General features: G+C 48.8%; 1 protein-coding gene across 1 annotated transcript in view; it reads right to left on the bottom strand.

Annotated features, from left to right (window-relative positions):
* The window catches only part of MUC16 (mucin 16, cell surface associated), a gene marked incomplete at both ends in the record, with an annotated part of 103,330 nt that overhangs the window by 29,886 nt on the left and 55,964 nt on the right, over nt 1-17,480 (bottom strand). Inside the window, 14 exons of the mRNA XM_080820813.1 lie at nt 1,098-1,160; nt 1,426-1,461; nt 1,795-1,967; nt 3,590-3,657; nt 4,013-4,134; nt 7,354-7,410; nt 7,640-7,675; nt 7,788-7,960; nt 8,544-8,611; nt 8,812-8,936; nt 12,388-12,423; nt 12,736-12,908; nt 15,557-15,624; nt 15,817-15,973. Of these exons, the coding sequence (XP_080676939.1) occupies nt 1,098-1,160; nt 1,426-1,461; nt 1,795-1,967; nt 3,590-3,657; nt 4,013-4,134; nt 7,354-7,410; nt 7,640-7,675; nt 7,788-7,960; nt 8,544-8,611; nt 8,812-8,936; nt 12,388-12,423; nt 12,736-12,908; nt 15,557-15,624; nt 15,817-15,973 (1,355 nt within the window). The remainder of the gene's footprint in view (nt 1-1,097; nt 1,161-1,425; nt 1,462-1,794; nt 1,968-3,589; nt 3,658-4,012; nt 4,135-7,353; nt 7,411-7,639; nt 7,676-7,787; nt 7,961-8,543; nt 8,612-8,811; nt 8,937-12,387; nt 12,424-12,735; nt 12,909-15,556; nt 15,625-15,816; nt 15,974-17,480) is intronic.

Below are 17,480 nucleotides of genomic sequence, written 5' to 3'. Positions count from 1 at the left end.
GACCTTAGAAAAACACCCAGCCCCACATGGACCGGTCTTATGTCTCTCCTAAACAGAGAAAGAGCAGTGTCCATCTGCTGGGGTCGAAGACCATACGTGTGAAGCAGGGTGTCCGTGAGTGATGCACGGTCAGTCAATACTGCTCTCACCGCTCCTTACACCTGCTTTCTCTGCTTTAGTCTCTGCCCTTGGGGAATTAGTCCTGGATTTGCCTTTGACTATATCCATTCTATTCGAGCAGAAGTTAAAGCTTTGAAAATTGTTCCAGAATGTACCACTGCATCTAATCTCACTAACTGACCCTATGGGTCCCTAAAGCCAACAGGGTCACAATTTGGTCCCTGGCAGGCCACCCAGGTAGCCTATAAATGTGACCACAAATTCTTTACCTCTGTGGAGGTAAAGACCTCTGTGTGGTCTCGTAGCCCCTTCCGCGAACAGGTGGGAGTCTGTTTCTCCACCTCCTGACGCTGGCTTGGCCCTGACTTGCTTTGGCCCATGCGACAAGAGAAACGTGATGCAAGCAGAAACTTGGCAAGGGCCTCTGCACCAAGGCTTGCCCTCTCCTGCATCTAGGAAGCCCATGACCAGCAAATGAAGGAGCCAGAGCTAGTCTGCAGGATGGGGAGAGGCCACCTGAAGGAGACGGAGGCACCCCAGCCATCAGTCAGGCCTCCTCCAGCGCAGAGTCACCTAGCTAAGCTTCAGGTGACAGCAGACACATAAGGGAGGCTGGTTCAGACCAGAGGAACCGCCCCGCTGACCTATATACTTGTGAGCAGCCGTAGACGATTGTCTTACCGTGAGGGTCGTCTGTTACACGGTAAACCTAGCTGATACAAAACCTTCACAGAAAGCAAAGGGGGCCTTAAAAGGAGTCACTGCTTCAGCCTGGAATGGAAAAGCTCGTCGCAGAGCTCCCCAAACCTAGGGATGGAGCTGGCCCGGTCAGTGACGAGGGCCTGATCTGAGGATCCCCTCCTCCACGCCGTCCCCTTGCTTTGAGCTGCGTGTGTGCACTCTCTTTCCCTTCTCACTGCAAAGCACAGAGGTGTGTGGTGGGGGGAAGGAGGGAGCCACGGAGAGAAGGCTCTTACCTGTGGAGCTGGAGAAGGAGATTGGAGCTGCCGAGGTTCCTGAGGGCGTGGAAGTCACAGGAACTGAGGAGGAAGCAGCAGAGAAGATGAGGAAGAGAAGGGAGGAAGAGAGGAAGAGGAAGAGAGATGGGGCCCTGTCTCCTCGGAGATGCCAGAGGCAGGGGTGCTTGATGCCCAGCCAGAGTCACGGAAGGCAGAGGTGGGGGAAGGCAGGTGAGCAGGCGGCTAAGGCTCCCTTCCTCCAGGAAGCCCTGGGCTTAGGGCAGAGGGAGCCGCTGTTCCCACGAGGTATGGGGGGCATGGAGCCATCCGGGATTTGAGCACTTACCACTGGGGATGGAGGTCGGTGGTGGTCTGGTGTAACCTGCAGGGGGTGGATAAAAGGGAGGTGGGGGTGTTTGAGCGGCTTAAGCGGGGGATGAAGGGGCTGGGCCGCTGGTGGAACACTTGCCATCAGGAGGTCCTCTCCCTGCCCGACCGCGGGGGGTGCCTCCTATAACATTTCTCTGACCTCCCACCTCCCTGTGGGTGATGTAGCCCTTGGTAGGGAAGGGGGATCTCACAAGGAAAGGAAGAATGAGGAGAGAAAAGCCTAGAGGCAGACATGAACGTATCCCTCTGGCCAGAGCTCAGAGCATCAAGAGAATAATCCATGTGGGGGTGCAGGGCAAGACCCCTGTCACCACCAGATGCTCACCGTTGACATAGAGACTGTCCCTGTCCAGGATGTAGGAACCAAGCCGAGTGACACCATGGGTCTGGCGGCTCAGCTCCCAGTAGAGCCGCTCCCTGTCCAGCTGGAGACCCGAGGGGTCAGGTTGGTAGGTGCAGACAGCGTCCACTCCAGTGGCTGTTCCACTCTTTTCAGACCTGGGAGGAGAAGGACATGGGTATGGGAACAGGACCGAGGGACATCCCTGCCAGGACATCCTTTCAGCAGCCCACTTGTGTGCGAATGCCTGCTCATCTGCTCTCCTGGTCCAGACACGAGCCACTCCTAAGAGAAGGGGCATCCTTGGGCAACAAAGGACCAGAGTGGATATTCCAGTCAGATGACCACCAGTTCAAACCTTCGCTCTGTCACTTACTGAATAATCCACATAAGTGTGTCTGACTCGGTTCTCCCACCTTTGCAGCATGGATAGTGGTCTAACCCTACTGCTGGAATGTCTTGAGGTTCAGAAATGACTGACATACCACACCTAGCTCTGGTGCCAAATACCCATGAATTAACTGTTTAATAAAACAAATATTCACAGAGCCAAACACGGACAGTCCCTAGCACCGGGGAACAGCTCTGCACAGATTCATCAGCTCTTGAAAAGCTGATCCAACCCAATTTTTGGACCTGAGCACCTGAGCATGAGATGCTGCATAGTGCCTCCCCCCCCCCCCCCGGCCCCGGCCCACCTGCTTCCTGTATTCCCAGGTATCTGGGGGAAGGAGGCAGGAAAAATTAACCCTGAAGGGAAAACCTGGGGGATCCAGCAGGTCGCACTGCCAAGGGTATTACTGGGAAGAAACAGAGTATCCCTTGCACAATTAGCAGTGACCTTGTAAGTGACCTTGAGCCAAGCTGCTTCCAGCTCTGGTCGCCTAGAAACTTGATAAAGGTGTGATGCCATTTGTGTTGCCCGATGATGTTGCTTATGGTGAAAATGACCCCTTGTTGATGACCGCGTCTTTTCCGGGACAGCGGAAAATGGACAAGAATACTTTGCAGGAGACTCTAGCTTTGGGCTTCCTTAGGTATGGTAAACCTCTTAACTGGTCGGGACCCTTACAAGAGATATTGGTTACCTTTTGGGACCTAAGACATGTTAGGCGTCTCTCCACAGAGATCACTTTTTCCCTTTTTAAAAATTTAATTTAATTGTTTAAATTTAAGTTAAAGTGAACATATAGCATATTATTAGGTTCAGGGTAGAATTCAGTGATTCATCAGTTGCATGTAACACCCAATGCTCATTCCATCCTGGGTCCTCCTTAATGCCCATCCCCCAGTGACCCCATTTGCCCACCCCACCTCCCCTCCAGCAACCTCCACCGAGGTTATATTTCTTTGCACATTAACTGTCACCCGGATGCCAAAAGAATAGTCCTTGGACTGCCAAGAAGGCTCTTACAAAAAAAAAAAGAATGCCCTGTGCTACCTGCTGATGCACCCTTTCCTGTCTGTGTATGGCCCTATTCAGGTCACATAAGCCTGATTCTCTGATTGGGCTTAAGATAACCTAGAGAGGGGAGCGCAGGGGACTGGCACCAGAGCTGGGAACTGTGTGAGACCAGCAAGGTGCCTGGATAGGGTATCTAAGGGAGTGCTTACTCTCGGGGCTGTGCAGAGGCAGGGCTAACCCTGAGGGCGAGCGGTTCCTTTAATTCTCTGGCCTAGGCATCTCACTTGCTTCCCTAGTCCGGGCCCCTGGCCAGTCCAACCCAACGAGCCCACACCTGCCTGTACCTCCTAACGCCAGACAAAGAGGAGGTCTCACCTTAGCGTGGTCACTCTGCAGCCAGTGTAGAGTGATCCAATGCTGCTGTTGGCAAACAAGGGCTTGAGCTGAGGAGGAAGAAGCAGGTGAATGAAAAAGAACGGAAAAGCAACCACCATTTTAAAACACGAGATTTTCAGATAAAACCGTAGTTCCCCAATCGTCTCAGTACGACCCTGAATTCTCAGAAGAACCCTTTGGGATCCAGGTTTCTCTTGTCTCAGTGTACAGAGGAGGAAATGGTACCGAAAAGGCAAAATCGTGACTCCAAAGGGACGTCACTGGCCTGTGGCAGTTCCAAGTTTTGAACCCAGAAACAGTCTGCCCTTCAAGCCCTCTGTATCCTCCAAAAGGGTAGTAAGGAAACTCAGAGAGGGTGGAGAGGGAGTCGGAGAAGAGGGATTGGTAGAAGAGGGCCCTCACCAGGGTTTGTAGGACTGACTCCGTGGAGTTGAACTTCGCAGAGCCTGGCCGCATGGCCTTTGTGTAATGCAGGTTGATGATGGTGAAGTTGAGGGTGAAGGGCACCCGGGCAGGGCCAGCAGCTGCAGTGGGGCAGGAGGAAAAAGAGGCCATGCCCTGAGTCAGGCCTGGACCAGAAGTGGGGCAAAGACCCCCCAGGACACAAGCCCAGCCTGCTCAGAGGACCTCATCATCCTGGCGATACAAGGAGAGGCTGCCCTCTCCTGGGACTCCCTTGAGTCCCATCTGAGCCTGGAGATGGGGGGTGGGGGGTGGGGAGTGGAGGTAGTGGTTTGTTCTGTTGCCCTCTCCTGGGACTCCCTTGAGTCCCATCTGAGCCTGGAGATGGGGGGTGGGGGGTGGGGAGTGGAGGTAGTGGTTTGTTCTGTCACCCATGGTCTCTGGCTTTGGCCACACAGGGAAACAGAAGATGCTGGTGTCTGGGTGTTAGATAAAGAGCCAGACGTGGTGTCTGCCTATGGGCTCGTGGGGTATTTAATTCTTCACAGCGGGCTGGGACCCATGAGCTCAAAAGCCTGCCAGGACAAAACTCAAATTTTTTTTTTTCTAGCTGCATATATCTTTTTATTTAAAAAAATTAAAAAAAAATTTTTTTTAAATTTTATTTTCTGTTTCCAGAGTACCAAGATTCATTGCTTATGCACTACACCCCGTGCTCCCTGCAATACGTGTCCTCCTTAATACCTCGTTAATACCCACCACCAGGCTCACCAATCCCCCCCACCCCCACTCCCCTCCCAAACTCTCAGTTTGTTTCTCAGAGTCCACAAACTCAAATATTTATATCCAGGGGTGTGTGTGTGTATGTGTGTATGTGTGTGTTTTAAAGATTTTATTTATTTGAGAGAGAGTGAGCAAGCAAGAGAGCTCACAAGAGGGGGGAGGGGCAGAGGGAGAAGTAGGCTCCCCACTGAGCAGGGAGTCCCCATTGCTCCTAGACAGGAGGATGTCTTCTCTGGCCACTCCTTTCCCCTGGAGTCCCCTTGCCCTTCTCCCCTTTTGAGTAGGGATCCCCCCCCAGAAATCCCTCAAAACCCCTACTTGGGGTTGGACTGGAAGAATAGGTAAGAAACCCATAGCTCAGGACCATAAGACTATCTTGGCTTGACTGGTTTCTCCTGCCTACCAGGGCCTCTTTGAAGACCCCCCCCCCCCACAGGTTCAGCCTTCAATGCCGAGTTTGAAAATTTGCCTCAGGAACAATTTGTCCACTAACAATTTTTCCCCCAATGTATTCATTTAATAAGAGAGGGAGACAAACCATAAGAGACTCTTAACTCTAGGAAACAAACTGAGGGCTGCTGGGGGGGAAGTGGGGAGGAGGGTGGGGGGATGGGGTCACTGGGCGACGGGCATTAAGGAGGGTACAGGACTTAGTGAGCACTGGGTGTTATATGTAACTGAGGGGTCACTGAATTCTACCTCGGAAACTAATAATACACTATAGGTTAATCAGTTGAATTAAAATAAAATAAAAGTAGAGATAAAAAAAGAATATTCTTACTCAAAAGTATATTTAAAGCAAGCAGGCAAAACCGGCTTCTGTTCTGTCGTCTTTGAAAATCAATGTCCTAATAAAAACAGGGTGGTATGTGGCATTATTCTAAATTTAGACACTAAAAAGACAATCACCTAATCAATATGGAAAGCTTGACTAAATCCTGGTTTGAAAAAAGCCACCTAAACAAGGGAGACATTGGGGAAAATGTGAATATGAATGGCATGCTAGATGACACCAAAGCATTCCTATTTTTTGAAGCATGGTAATGCTATTACGGTTACATTAGGCAATGTCCTGATTTTGTGACAATTCTTGCTGAAATCCTTAATCGTGAAGCATCGTGATATTTGCAAGTTTCCTATGGTTCAGGAAAAAAATTATGTCTACCGCTTTCTATAGTCAGTTCTGCCATAATGCTTGTTTTGAAAATGCAATTCTTCAGGGTCACTGATACATTAGGGAACAAAGTGAGCATTATGTAAATTTCCCGTTCAGGCATGTGTAATTTTGTCTGCAAGACACACAAAAGAAACACTAGTTAAACCCAGAACCCAGCTGAACCTAGCTCTGTGGGCGTACTCTGCGGGCGTACCCAAAATGCACACACACAGCTCAACCCTCTACCGGCTTAATCACACCCCTGAGATGTTAGGGGGGTTACCCTTACCCACCTTGGGTTCCCAGTTTCTGTAGGATTTCGAGCAACCCTCCTGAACGTCACAATTACTCACCAGCTTCAATCTGTTTGCTGACATGACTACTTCTACAACAAATGTCAGGTCTCTTTCTGGGAAAAGCGCTATATTTACTGCAGTAATTTATGCTGTATTTCTTAACCATTTAACATAAGTAAAACTGTGCTGTTTTATTAGAGGTCTGGTATTTTTTTTAAAATGTCACTGACAAGGTTTTTGGGTGTTGAGCACCAACCTCAGCCCTGTGCTTTTCTCCACTGTATGATTTTGCATAGCATAGTTTGGGGACATCCATGCCGTATCATAAGTGAACTATGTACAAGAAGCAAACAAGCCAGAAAGTCAACCACTATGGTGGACAGATGGATGTTCCTTGCACTATTCTTTCAATGTTTCTGTTACTTTTGACAGTTTTCATAATAAAAAGGGTGGGGGGGGGCAAACGCACACAAAATATTGATGAAAAGTGGAAATGACCCCATGGTCCCTAGACTTTGACAGATAAACAATGAATCTTGGAACACTGAAAAATAAAATTAAATTTAAAAAATTCCTTAAAATGCCACTAAAATGAAATGATTATATGCATTGACTCTGGTCAGGGAGACTATGCATATTCATAAGGAACAAAGTCAGAAAGATGTTATAAGAAGAATAAAGTCGTATCTATTGAATATATTCACAGAGACTATTCCTTAAAACAAGCGGTTGGTAAATCAGTTAACTGGGGACACTGAAGGAGAATCGATCCTTGACTGCGCTGGCTTTGGCAAACTGGCCACTGGACGAATCTATTATCATGAACCAATCTGTACTCTACTTTCCATGGGTTGTAGGATGATTGGGAAGTCAGGGGTCACCTATAGGTTTCAGACAGGTTACAGAGAATGGCTCAGGACTCCCAGTGCTGGGAGTGGGATTGGTGCTCAAGAATTCCCCAGGACCTGGGTAGCGCCCCGCAGATTCTCAAGAGTTGGCCTTCGGCTCCCCCAAGAGATGCCACCCATTCTACTTCTCCTCCCACGTCCTGGGATTAGGGCCCAGCAGGAGTAGTTGGGAGCCTCTTCAGAGGAGAGAATGCCTACCTGTGGGACTGGAGAAGGAGGCTGGCACCCTTGCAGAAACTGTGGCCACCATAGAAGCTGGAGAGAAAAAACCCAAGAGCTTGGGGGTGGGCATTCCTCACCCTGGGGATACCAGCGAGGGGGTGGTCATGCCAGGGAATTTCTTGGGCATAGGTCCCTGTTCACCCGAGGCTGGGGGTGGAGCAGGGGTGCGGAGGGCAGGCAGCTGGCTCCTGGCCGCTTCCGTTCTAAGGTTGCAGAGGGACCCACAGGGTTGCAGAGACTTCGGAAGCCTCTGGACACTCACCGCTGGGGGTGGTGGCCTGGGTCTGGCGGGTGTAACCTGCACAGGTAGAGGGAGAAAGGGTGAGGAGGGCGAGTAACTAGCGAGACGGAGGAATGGAGGGGAGGATGTGGGGCCTGGTGAAAGGTGGACACAGATGGCAATCCCTCACCATTGATGTACAGACTGTCCGGGTCCAGGCTGTAGGGACCCAGCCTGGTGACGCCGCGGGTCAGCTGGCTCAGCTCCTGGTACAGCCGCTCTCTGTCCAGCCCAGGGCCCATGGGGTCAGGGCGATGGGTGCAGATGGCATCCACTCCAGTGGCTGCCCCATCTTTCTCGGGCCTGGGGGGTGGGTGGGTAGGGGTAACAATAGATGGAGTCCCCAGGCAGGGTGCCTGGGACCTCTGGGGCAGGACAGGAAGGGGCCAGGGCAAGTGAGAATGCTGGCACCCACCTCTGGCCAGCCTGGGGCTGTGCACACAGCCAGTGGGTGGGAGGATTTTTATTAAATTGCAGGTCTGAAACCTGCAAGCTGGGGGACAGGAGAGCTCCTACTTGAGACAGGTGAAGAGCTGGAATTTGGGATTAAAGCAAGTGGAAAAGGCGTGCTTGTCTTGAGAGGAATCCTGGGGACAGAACTGAAAACCTAAAGGAAATGCCCTCTTTGGTCAAAGGGAGGCAGGAGGGAATTCGGAAGGATGACTAGCCTAGGGTCATATCCTGCTGAGGGGCTCCCCAGAACCTGGGGACAGTTGGTGGGGTGGGGGGTGGTTGCAATCAGAAGAGGCCTTGGTCCTGGAGCCAGTGGTTCCTGAATTCCACCTCTTCTGGGGACATGGACAGAGAAGGCAGGAAGGAAGCAGAGGGAACTCCTGGGGTCTGGGGGCCCTTGGGGTGGTCCTGGCCTGGGATTGCAAGGACTCACCTGAGCAAGGTCAGCCTGCAGCCTGAGTAGAGGGGGCCCACACTGGTGTTCTTGAACAAGGGTCCGAGCTGTGAAGGAGAGGGAAGTGAGTAGAAAGTCTGAGGGGTGGAGAGCAGGGTGGACATGAGATGGGTGGGGCTGGTGCCAGTGGGTGGGGCTTGAATGAGGCAGCACAGGTGAGGTAGGTGGGGTCTTTGTGGGTGTGGCAGAGAGCCCGGAGGTGGTGCTTCAGTGGACCAGGCAGGAGTGCTGCAGGCGGGGCACTCACCAGCTGCTGCAGGTTTCTCTGGGTGCTGTTGAACCTCCAGGAACCAGGGTGACTCATACCTTCCTGGTGGTGCAGGTTAGTGATGGTGAAGTTGAGAGTAAACGGCACCAGGGCAAGACCAGTGGCTGCAGTGGGAGCAGGAGGAAGACGCCAGAGAGCCTAAGTGTGGGTCATCCCACATCTGTCTCTTCAAGCACTGGCTAGGGGTTTCCTCCTAGATGGGCAGTTTCCATAGGAAGGAGATCCCAGACATTAGCATTACGTGAGGGGCTCTGGCGATGAGTGTGGAAAATTACACAATGGAGGTAAATGCAGCCTTACACAGAAAGCAGTTGGCTAAAATTCTTGACAGACATCCCCTTTTTCTGAGGGTTTTTTTTTTTTAACCCAAATTATTTCTGTGAGATCCAATTATTTACTGATTTTTAAAGATTTATTTGAAGAAATACATTGCAGTTTGTTTGGGCCAGGCCCTGTTTTAAGTGCTTCACTTAAATTTTAACCCATTTAAGCCTTGAGGTAAACCCTTCAGAGGGAGATAGTATTCTTATCCCCATTTCACAGATGTAAATAATGAGCCCAAGGATGGTTAAAGAATCTGCCTGCAGTCACACGATCTATAAAGGGCAGAGCACAGTTCAAACCTGGGTGTTGTGGTCACAGAGTCTCTGCTCCTAACCCATCCACCCAAGCACCAAGGGCAGGTCCATGCAGTGACCTGCTTACTCTGGCCTGAGTGGTCAGTGGTCAGAACACCTTCAAGAGGCCTTAGCTGTACAGTAACTAGAGACTCAAGTAAGGCAACATTAGTAATGATGGGTCATCCAGGACCCTCAGTAGGATCAGTGGGTGATATCAAAGTCTACCTTGGGCCACTGAGATGCCAAGAATGGGAAGTTAGCCCTTGGCCCAATCAGAGTCTGCCCAATCAGTCTCTAACAGGGACTTGTAAGAGGGCATTTTCAGGTACACATGTAGCTCGCGCTGCTCCCTTCTTTCTTGGAAATGAAAAACAAGTACTCAGGAGAGAGGACCCCCCCCACACCTGCAGAACTCACCCCACAGCCATGCTGATTGTAATTCAATTCTTATTTGTATACTCAAGTCCTTAGTTAGTTGTCACTTGGGGCAAACTCGTCAGATATCGGTGTGCTACCACAGTACCACCACAGTGGGATGGTTATCAAGAGGGGAGGTGAGGAGCACTTTTAAGAACCTCAGCTGGGCCAGTTTGCCCCCAGGGGATAGTTGGCAAGGACTAGGGTCCTTTCTATTCTGTTTGCTGCTGTATTACCAGGGCCCTTCATCTAGTATGGGCTAAACAAATGCTTCTTGAGTGAAAGAATGAATGAATGGGCATGGTACTCCATGTGATACCTCCCACTGGCCAAGTGCAGGAGACCTTTGCGAGAGAGGAATGACACAGAGGAAGCTCCTACCTGTGGAGGCAAGGATGGGGGTTGCTGAGGTTGCTGGGGAGATGGTAGAGGCTGGTGCAACTGAGACAAAAAACACAGTGAGTCAAATATGGTGGGAGGGAAGCCCTCCCCAAAGACATAGGGCCCCTTGTGGGTCCATGAGACACTCCTCAGGCCTGTGCCAGGCTTGTCTTTTCTGATCCTGGGAGTGAAGATGGGGGAAACCCTGGAGCTTTCCAAGCTCCTTGTGTCCCTGGGGACATGGGGTAGGTATAGCAAGGAGGAGAGATGGGCCCCAAGGCAGAGCAATGCTAGGGCCCAAATTACTACTTACTGCTGGGGGTGGAGGTCAGGACCTGATGGGTGTAACCTGCAGAACGACAGGAAGAGAAAGTATGAAGAGTTGTAAGGACAGGAGAAGGGAGGGAGTGGCAAAAATCTGGGGTTCTTTGGGTGTCTATGAATCTATTTATGTAAGCTGCATTTAGAGAGCACCCTCAAACTGCAGACCCAGTAGACAAAGTCCAGAAGATTCCACCGAGACCTAGGGAGGAATTCTCTACCAGGTCATCCGCAGACTATCTCTCTGCCACTTGCGACCCTCCTCTTCTTCGAGTGTTTGATCCCTCAGTGAATCCCCAGAAGAGCTGTGAATGCATACTTCCTCTGCAGGAAAAACCAAAGGTGCAGGCCAAACTTGCTACTGACTTTTCCTGGACACTGGTCAGGAGGAGGTGTGGACAGGCTTGACCAAGCTGAGCTTGAGTCATGACCCAGCTGAGCTTGAGCAGAGTCTCCTAACTCATGAATGCCTTCCAGAAAAACCAGAGAGCCTTCCACCCATCAAGGAACCTAATTTCCTTGAATTCTGTTCCACAATCCCATGGCAACTTCAACTGAATTGGTAGCAACTGCCTAGGGTATTTTGTTGGTAAGGATTCTCAAGCTGCTTTGAACTCAGAAAGAATGGAGGCTATTACCATTTAGTGATGTCTGTCATGAATGAGGGATTTGTCTGTCATGAATGAGGGATTGGGGAGTGATGGCACAGATGTCATATATTTGTCCTGGACATAATCTGAGAGTCATTAAAGATTTGAACAAGAACAAGGAGGGAATATTTTCACATATTACAAGAAAGTGTATTTCATTCCTTTTAATCCTGAGAAAATCCACATACTTCCTATGGACTTACCAAGCACAAATAACCTAATGACACCTTCCTTATCATCAACATCACTGTCACTATTATCATCATAATCACCATCATCATCATCACCACCATCATCAATACCACCACTACCATCATCAGCACCATCACCATCATCACCACCATCATCATCATCACCACCACCACCATCATCACTACCACCATCACCATCACTACCAGCACCATCATCATCATTACCACCATCACCATCATCATCATCATCATCATCACCACCACCACCACCATCATCATGACCACCACCATCACCACCATCACTACCATCACCATTATCATCATCACCACTACTACCACCATCACCACCACTACCACCATCACCACCATGATCATTATGACCATCACTACCATTACCACCATCATCAACATCACCATAGTCATCATTATATATAGCTTTATGAAGGCAATGACTTTTTTCTGTTTTGTGTTCCCTGCTATATTCTCCAGAGCCTGGCACAGAGTAGATGCTCATTGAAGGTTGGTGACTGACTCATTACCACTAGATTTACTACGACTTTCCATCTTTATTTGAATGAATAATGTCGAATGTGTTTACACTCCTCAGGTCTCCTCTAACAGATGTGCCATTGACTGGTACTTACCCATGGGGCTGGAGCTGGGAAAGGAGGATGGAGTCCCAGAGGTTCCCAGGTGCACTGTAGAGGTCCCTGGAGCTGAGGAAAAGCTCTCATCAGTGAAAGGAGAAAGGCAATCACATGGCAGAAATGCCAACAAGAGAGACTACTTATTAGGCTTTCATGGGGGGCTTGAACTGAGATTCCCTTTGGAACTGGGGCAGAGAGGATAGTAAATAACTTGTGGCCTCCCAGGAGCTCTGTCCCTCCTGGAGGTGACATAAGCAGGCATAAGGAGGCATCAGTGCTTTGCCTGCCCTGTGTGTTGAGGGGCCCTGGGTCATAGTTGAATACTCACTGTTGGTGATGGATGCAGAGCTCTGATGGGTGAAACCTGTAGGGAGAGGGAGAGGGTGTTGTGGGTAAGGGTTAAGGAAGAGGTGGAGGACCAAACAAGAGGCAGGGCTACCCTGGAGCAGTGGAGGGGGTTCTAGTAGGGGGTGCTATCATCTTTCTCCATCAGCACCTGTTGGGAAGGAAGGCTCTGAGGGTGAAGTCAGTCCAAGATGAAGAGGAAACCATGAATTAGCACATAGAGTGCACGGGGCCAAGCCCTGAGGGCTGCCCAGGGAATGCCTTCTCAAGCCAAAGGACAGAGGCTGCCCAAGGGGGGAGAAGAGAGCCTGACCACATCACGGTTGCTCACCATTGACATAGAGACTGTTCCTGTCCAGGGTGTAGTGGCCCAGCAGGGCAATGCCATGGGTCAGCTGGCTCAGCTCCCAGTACAGCTGCTCTCTGTCGAGTCCCAGGCCTTCAGGGTCGGGGCGATGCATACACATGGCATCCACTCTGGTGGCTGCCCCATCCTTCTCAGGCCTGGGTAAGAATCATCACACAGTTGGTCTAACTACCTCTCTCTCTATTGGTCCTTCCCTCTCTCTCCTTGCCAGCCCCTAAGGCAGAAACTTGGGAAACCCTAGTTAACAGAAGCTGCCACCATGAGGGAGATGCCCTCCATAAACAACTAGCCTCCTGCATGCCTGGGAGAGGAGCCTCTGAAAGCCCTGGTCTGTGGCAGAACACAGAGGGTATGTTGATGGGGTGAGCAATCCTGGAAGGTGCCACCTGCAGCCACAACAGCCACATCCATCACAGGTCTTGACGGGCACAACAAGGTGCCTGGGGGTCATGCTGCAATGGGTGGTGGTGGCCCCAGGACAGGGACTGCAGCATGGTTTGGTGACATTTTCCTGTAGAGAGTTGGGGTTTTCAAATAGTGAGATCAAAAAGCTAAAGTCACTGAGTCTGGATGCTGGGATGGGGCATTTCTAAAGACTCAACAGACTAAATGGCTGGAGAGACACACAGGCCCTTTGGGTGGGTCTGTCTGAAAGTGTGACCTGTCCATGTCTCAGCACCAGCTCTGGCCACAGGACACTGACCCACCTACATGCTCACCCAGCCATACACTCCTGAGAGATATGGAGAGAAAGGTGTTCCCACACTCCAGGGCCATGGATAGAATGTCTCTTATAATAACAACCACCCCTTGTTAAATTCTGAGCACGCAGCTGGCCCAGGACTTTGTACTCATGATCGCAGAACCTAACCCTCAGAGCGTCCCTGTGGGCTGTATTGCTCAACTCCCACAGTTGTCACTATACCCATCATACTATATATCATACACAATGCAATTAGACATAATATAATATAATGGTCAATTTAACATGTAAGTATATGACATAGATTTGTTACATATTTATTTTGTTTTATTTATTATTGTATTATATGTTATACCTTTTGTACCTATTCCTAATATATAGAATAGATAATACATATTAGGGTTCATATCTATATATATCATACATAAAAGATATTATACCCATACATAATATACCTATTATACCTATATATAACATAAGCCTGTATATAAAGTATAATTATATATTATACCTGTATATCATATTATCTATACTTAGGTAATATGTATATTATATATCATATAATATATATTAGGAATTATACCTATATATGTCATATATATTAGATATTATACCTATATATAACATATTACACCTATTATGTCTATATATAACATATGTGTAATATATACCCATGTATTAAGTATAGGTATAATTATATATTATACTTATTATACCTATATACATAATATATATTATATATAGGCATATATATTATAGTTACATATATTATATATAGGTATAATGTATATATATATATTATAGTTGTATATATTTTATATATATAGGTATTATATAAATATATTAGGTATAGATATAAAATATACTATAGAATTATACCTATTCTTTCCCTGTCTCTGTGTATGTGTGTGTGTGTGTATATATATACAGTTAGGTTTTGAACAACATGGAGGTGAGGAGTACCAACACCCAACACAGTTGAAAATCTGCATATAACTTTTGACTTCCCCAAAACTTAACTACTAACAGAATGCTGTTGACCAGAAGCCTTACTGATAACACAATTAACATACTTTTTATGGTATAAGTATTATATACTGCTTTCCTACAATAAAGTAAGCTAGACAAAAACTGTTAGGAGAATCATGAGAGAAAATACATTCATAGCACTGCACTATATTTATCAAAACAAAATCCATGTATACATGGACCCATGCCATTCAAACCCACACAATCCAAGGGTCAAATCTTTCTCTCCACATACGCACATATGTTCATGTGCATATGTTATGTATGGGCCTAATATATCATATACATAACACACAGAGTCATGAGGCACAGCAAGGTTCAGGCACCTGCCCAGGATCTCAGCAAATGGCAGAGCTGGAATTTGACCTCTGCTCTGGCTTCCCCCAAGGCTCTTGGCCACTAGGCTCTTCTGCCCACTCTTCCCCCAGGAAGGAAGGAGAGCTGGAGGTAGATGCCTGTGATCAAATGGGAGTGTGAGGAGAGCCAGACCTAGAGATTCTAGAGAGATGTGGGAGGTGAGAATGCCAGGTATGGAGCGGTGTCAACCACCCGCCTCCCCCATCCCAAGGGATGGCATCCTCTGCAAGCCTGAGCCATTCCAGGGCAGGTCAGACCTCCCATGAGTCTGAGCCATCTAGGAGCCCACTTTCGCTCTGCAACAGTGTGCTTGCTTTCCTTCCCTCTTTGATTCTTCCCTCTTAGAGGTTGCCAGATAGGTGATTTCCACACACTGCCAGGTCATAATGAGGCAGAGGAGGCAGCGCTGCTTAGGAGCTAGGACCTGGGCTCTAGAACCCGCAATGCAGGTTCAATCCCTCTGAGCCTGTCACACCTTTGGTTCCTGCTCCACGAGGCTGTCCCGAGGGCTGGCAGGGTGAAATGGAAGGTACTAGCCTAGTGCCTTGGATCTTAGGAACTGCTAGCTGCTGGGGTTGTTAATTGTTGGTGATGGTGTGTGGTACCCGTTGGCGGTAGTTGTCCCAAGTATGGACGAAGTCAGGGAGCCCATAGATGAAGGTCCCATACGCTGTGTTCTTGGGGAGAGAGACTCACCTGAGGGAAGCCAGTCTGCAGCCCGAATAGAGGAATCCCAGACTGCTATTCCTGAACAGGAGTTTGAGCTATGAGAAAGGAGAGGGGAGGTGAGAGGGAACCCTTGAGGGAGGCCACGTGGAGCTGGAGTATTGGTGAAGTGAATGGGACAGAAGTGATATGGGCATGGGAGGGGGCAGAAGTGAGGTACGGGGATGGCACCGGTGGGCGGGGGCGGGGTGATGTGAGGCGGGGCTGGCACTGGTGAGCGGGGCTCTTACTAGACCCTGCAGGATCTTCTCCGTGGAGTTGAATTTCCAAGAGCCTGGATGGCGCATGCTCTCTTCGTAGTGCAGGTTGGTTATGGTGAAGTTGAGAGTGAACGGCACCAGGTAAGGAACCGCTGCTGTACCAGGGGAAGGAAAAAGGAGGCCATGCCTGAGTCAGGCCGGGGCTGGCCTCTAAGACAACTTCTGGGGACAGGGATGGAGGACCCAGATATTGGGAAGCAGGGGTTCAGAGTAGGCACGTAGGCCAGCTGCCTTAGGACCAAAGACAGATACCAGATAAAGAGCAAAGCCAGATGCTATTAAATGCAGTAGCATGCACATCTATTGGGATAGCTATTAGGCTATTATAGAAAGAGGAAGAATGAAAGAAGGCAGGCAGGCAGGTAAAAACAAATATTGGCAAAGATATGCAGAAATTAGAATCCTTGTGCATTGTTGGTGGGAATGCCGGCAGAGCTGCTATGGAAAACAGTTTGGTTGTTCCTCAAAACGTTAAATATGGGATTATCATATGACCTAGCAATTTTGCTCCTAGGTATAGACTCAAAAGAACTGAAAACAGGGACTCAGATCCTTGAATACAAAATGTTCACAACAGCATCCTTCACAATAGCCAAAAGGTGGAAACACCCTGAGCCCATCAGCAGAGGAATGGATAAACAAAAGGCGGCATATACATGCAGTAGAATAACAGTCAGCCATAAACATGAGGGAAACTCTGACACCTGCTACATCACGATGAACCGTGAAAATATTATACTAAGTGAAATAAAACAAACACGGAAGGACAAATATCGTATGGTTCCACTTCCGTGGGGCACTTAAAATTGGCAAATTCGTGGAAAAAGAAAGTAGACTAGAGGTAACCAGGGCCTGGGGGTCGGGGTTATAGGGAGTTAGTGTTCAATGGGAACAGAGTTTCTGTTTGGGGTAATGAAGAACTCCTGAGAATGGATAGTGGTGAGTGGCATGACACTGGGAATGTCACTAAATTGTACACTTAACAGTGGTTAAAATGGTAAATTCTATGTTATGCATAAAAATTGTTTAATGCGGCAATTGGGTCAAAATGCAGGCCATGGGGCTTTTGAGTCTGGACGTGGGCCAGGGTAGGTGGCAGGGGTCGAGGTCTTGGGCCCTGGTGAGGCTCTAGACTGGGCCTTGATAGCCTCTACTTGAGAGGTTAAAAGTAACAGGATTGGAGCCATCTCATGGATTAGGGGGAAAGGAAAAGGAAAAAAAAATCAATTCAGTCCCATCCAACACAGAAGAAACATTCTCTTTTTAATATGAGTCAAACAGCAATTTTTAAAGGAGGTCTCCTGTCTTCTGCTCAACCTACCCTACCCCGCCCACCCCATAACTCTCAGGACTTGACCTTTCATAGAGACCATGCATAGAGCTGTGGTTACTATGATTACCAACCACCACACTATAGTGATCGGACTTGGTTTCAAATTCACTCTGTCCTCTCCCCAGGAGACGTGACCATGGACACTAAACCTGTCTGTATGGTAGTCCCCTTTAACCGCAACTTCATTTTCCACGGTTTCAATTATCTGGGGTCAACCACAGCCTTGAAGCAGACGGTCCTCCTTCTGAGGCATCATCAGGAGATCAGTAGCAGCCTAACACTACGTCATTCATCTCACCAC

Source organism: Martes martes (genome assembly GCF_963455335.1).
Source record: "Martes martes genome assembly, chromosome: 1".
Lineage (NCBI taxonomy): Eukaryota > Metazoa > Chordata > Mammalia > Carnivora > Mustelidae > Martes > Martes martes.
Note: the sequence above shows the minus strand (reverse complement) of the source record. Positions and strands in the feature narration are given on the sequence as shown.